Source organism: Geospiza fortis, unplaced genomic scaffold, assembly GCF_000277835.1.
Source record: "Geospiza fortis unplaced genomic scaffold, GeoFor_1.0 scaffold35, whole genome shotgun sequence".
NCBI lineage: Eukaryota > Metazoa > Chordata > Aves > Passeriformes > Thraupidae > Geospiza > Geospiza fortis.
The window spans coordinates 107,361-110,611 of NW_005054453.1; the positions used below are offsets into that span (position 1 = coordinate 107,361).

Here is a 3,251-nt window from a genome sequence, read left to right on the forward strand (position 1 = left end):
GGGAGGGGGAAGCGGAGCGCACATTGCGCGGGGCCGGGGCTGCCGACACCGACCTGCCCCATGGCAAGGGAGCGGCGTTCGGTACTGACCGCAACAACTGACCCGGGATAATAGGGATGGCATGGACCAAGGAGAGGGAAGATAGGGAGGAACTACTGTTTTACTTCAAAAGGAATTTTTCCAAGAGAAAAACAAAAACAAATAAGAAGTCAACTAAATTGACGGCGAAGGGCACTCGGGTTAAGCACGGCGCCAAAGGCGCTCGGTGTTGGCAGTGAGACGCTCGAAGTGAACCGCTGCTCTGGGATCATGTCAACTGTCACAGTGAAGGGCATCGTCGGGTCAAACCTGTGCAGCTATCCTTGTCCTACCTACATGGTTAGGCAGTAGCCCTGTTCCTCCTCCTTTCTCTATACAGAGCTTCTTTGTTCCCTAATGATCATCTAATGCCCTCACATTCTGCCGTGATGGCCTTTTTCCAGCCTTTGTCCTTGACTGACCTTGATGCACGAAGAGCGGGCAGAAGTGTTCAGAAGGCAGTGCTCACACCCAACACTGACATGGGCTGTGCATCCTTCCCCCGTGGGCACCTTTCAGGCATGGCCAGTCCCCAAAATGCTCACAGGAAAATGCGTATTTTAGCATTTATACAGATCCTATTCTTATATTTGCTTATTTTATAAATTTAATAGTGAAAGTGATGGCAGAGCAAGACTACACTTCGGGAATATTTACTGAACTTCATCTGAACTGATATTTAATTTTACAATATACCTTCCAGAATAGCAAAGACAGTTTTGAAAATAAGACTGATAAACTATGAAATGGAAATGAAAACATAAAACAACTTCAAGACCAGCAGAATGAAATATTAATGGTAAAGAAAGTAGTTTCAGGTTTCTTCTAGACTTTATAATCTATTTTTAATTATGCACATGAAATGTATGAACATACAAGTAATTAGATAACTTTTTACTTCTTCTGTGCTGATTTATTCGTAGGACATCCATATACACTTGGCTCTGTAGTGCACATCTCTTTGTGACCATGTCATCAGCCTAAGAAAAGAAAAGAAAAAATTCTTAGCAATAAGAAAAATAGATGTGATGAAAATGGCAAGAAACATCTCATAACATCCTGCATTTTTATCTGAAGAGGAATGTTTATGGGGAAAAATAACCACAGCACCACAAGTTTTTCTATAGTATAAGGATTTTTTTCATGTTAATTCCTCTGAGGCCATAATCCCCAAAGACTTCTTAGCTGGCAGAAACACAAATTATGTTTTTTTTACTGAAAAGGGACACCGACTACATACACTTTGCCCTATAGTGCACATCTACAGGCACAGATCCCACTGTACACATGTTAAAAGAAAAAACAAGATGAAAAGATAAGCTATTATTAGTCACTTGTTTCCTTGCCACTGAGCCGTTTATAAGGTATTCAATTTACAACCTTTATTTATTGCAGACATTGTAAGAAATGTGTTATTTTCTAAGAGTTTGCATGTTCAAGATAGAAAGCTAAGAGGGAATATACACACAAGCGAATATATGAAAATACAGATCAGCCACCTTATCATTTTAAAGCTGGGAATGATTTAAAAGAATAGCAAAATCCAAAATGCAAAGTACTGACGAAAAAAAGAAGACTATAAGTCAGTTCAGTATCTTGACTCCTAAAAGATGTCAAAGATCTTCAGAATTTGTGTTCAGCTAAGTCAAAAGCATTGGTATGTGCATACTTACTATGAACATTGTTTACACTTATGTGCTCTCGCTTTTCTTCTTTCATATTCCACTACATCTTCATTATGCTGCTTGATATGCTATAAAAGAGCAGAATGTTATAAACAGCTATACAATTCACAGCTGCATCCAGGCAACAACGAGAGTTTACAGAATATCAAATACCTGTTATCAGCATGCAAACCAGTACGTAACTGGGACCGTCCAGAACACAACATATCTACATTAACAACTGAAAAAGGTGTGAAAACAACGCCTCATAGGATAAACGTTTTCTCTTGACCACATGGGGGGGATCCCACTGCCAATTAATTCACCACCCCCAAAAAAGGGGGAAACCCCAAAGGGAATCCATCCCACCCTGAAAACACTGTCACCATGGGGAGTGCTGTTGATCCTGCACAATTCTTCCTGAGGGCTACTGCACCCTGCTTGCTTTAACACCATAAAACCTTGTGAGTTTTCTGAAACAGAGAGTATCTTACATCTGCACTTTGCTCAGGAAAAAGGGGTCTTAATCTATTGAAATCAGCTAAAACCACCTTAACCAGCTGAAAAGCAAGAAGAGAACGCATTGGTAGTCTGATAAATACAATATTATCTGGGCACATCCCTAGGTCTTCTCTCTTTTTGGAAAGATCATGGGGAAAATAATGCTAAAGCATTAATCCAACAGGCTTGAAGAATTAATTCTCTGTTTGCAACAGAGAGAAGTTTAAGAAGTTGATCATTTCTTAAAATAAGAGCACAACATAAAGCTGGGAAAACATACGTAATGAACATATTCATGCTTCAAATTTGAGACCTGCTATGACCATCCATTACTTCAGTAAACTCAATAGTCTGCAGTCACTGCATTCATGTCACTATCATGATTTTAAAGGAATAGTTAAGTTCAACAAAACCAAATGAAAACACTTACGAGAGCCCACAAGGCAGCACTGGTGCCAAACGCCAAGCCAACTCCCAGCCAGTTTGGTTGGGCATTATTCGCTTTTTTCACAACAAATGCAGAACGAGTAAAAGCTAAAAAGGCACAAGATTACAAACGCATTAACATTCCTCAGGGTTAGACTACCAGGTTCTTACTGACATCTGTGCAATCAGGGAAAACAACCAAACCACAACAACAAACCCCGAACGAATGCAACGATGAAGTGGTCTCCATAACACTGTTCGATCCGCTCGTAGGACACAATAACAATTTCCCCCCGCATCTTCTGCTCTATAAAGATGCCTCTCACTGTCCCCTGCCTAAGGCCCCCAGCCCTGGGCCTTCCCCACCTCCGATCCCCGCCAATCAAGGGCGCTGCGGGCACAGCCTGCCAGGGAAGGGCCGGCACCACCATCGCGGCGAGACAGGGGGAGCCCTCCCCCGGCCTGGACGCAACACCAACTTAAAACACATAAAAGATTTAAAAATAACTAATGGGCTACGATTAAAAACAGTAAAAGGAGAGAGAAGCTACCACCGAAGCTTCCTCTACCGCCAGACGCGGA

The 3,251-nt window shown here is 41.7% G+C and overlaps 1 protein-coding gene and 1 long non-coding RNA gene across 2 annotated transcripts in view; both read right to left on the minus strand.

Moving 5' to 3' along the window:
- MGARP (mitochondria localized glutamic acid rich protein) overlaps positions 1–335 on the minus strand; it is a 23,903-nt gene extending 23,568 nt beyond the window's left edge. The window contains exon 1 of the mRNA XM_031062599.1: positions 236–335. Coding sequence (XP_030918459.1) covers positions 236–335 — 100 coding nt within the window. The remainder of the gene's footprint in view (positions 1–235) is intronic.
- Positions 336–715: 380 nt separating this feature from the next.
- Positions 716–2,897, minus strand: LOC115948634. The gene is made up of 3 exons (XR_004082431.1): positions 2,674–2,897; positions 1,752–1,831; positions 716–1,058 (listed from the first exon to the last, which is right to left on the minus strand). It is a non-coding gene; the product is annotated as an uncharacterized LOC115948634 (long non-coding RNA).
- Between the last annotated feature and the right edge of the window lie 354 nt (positions 2,898–3,251).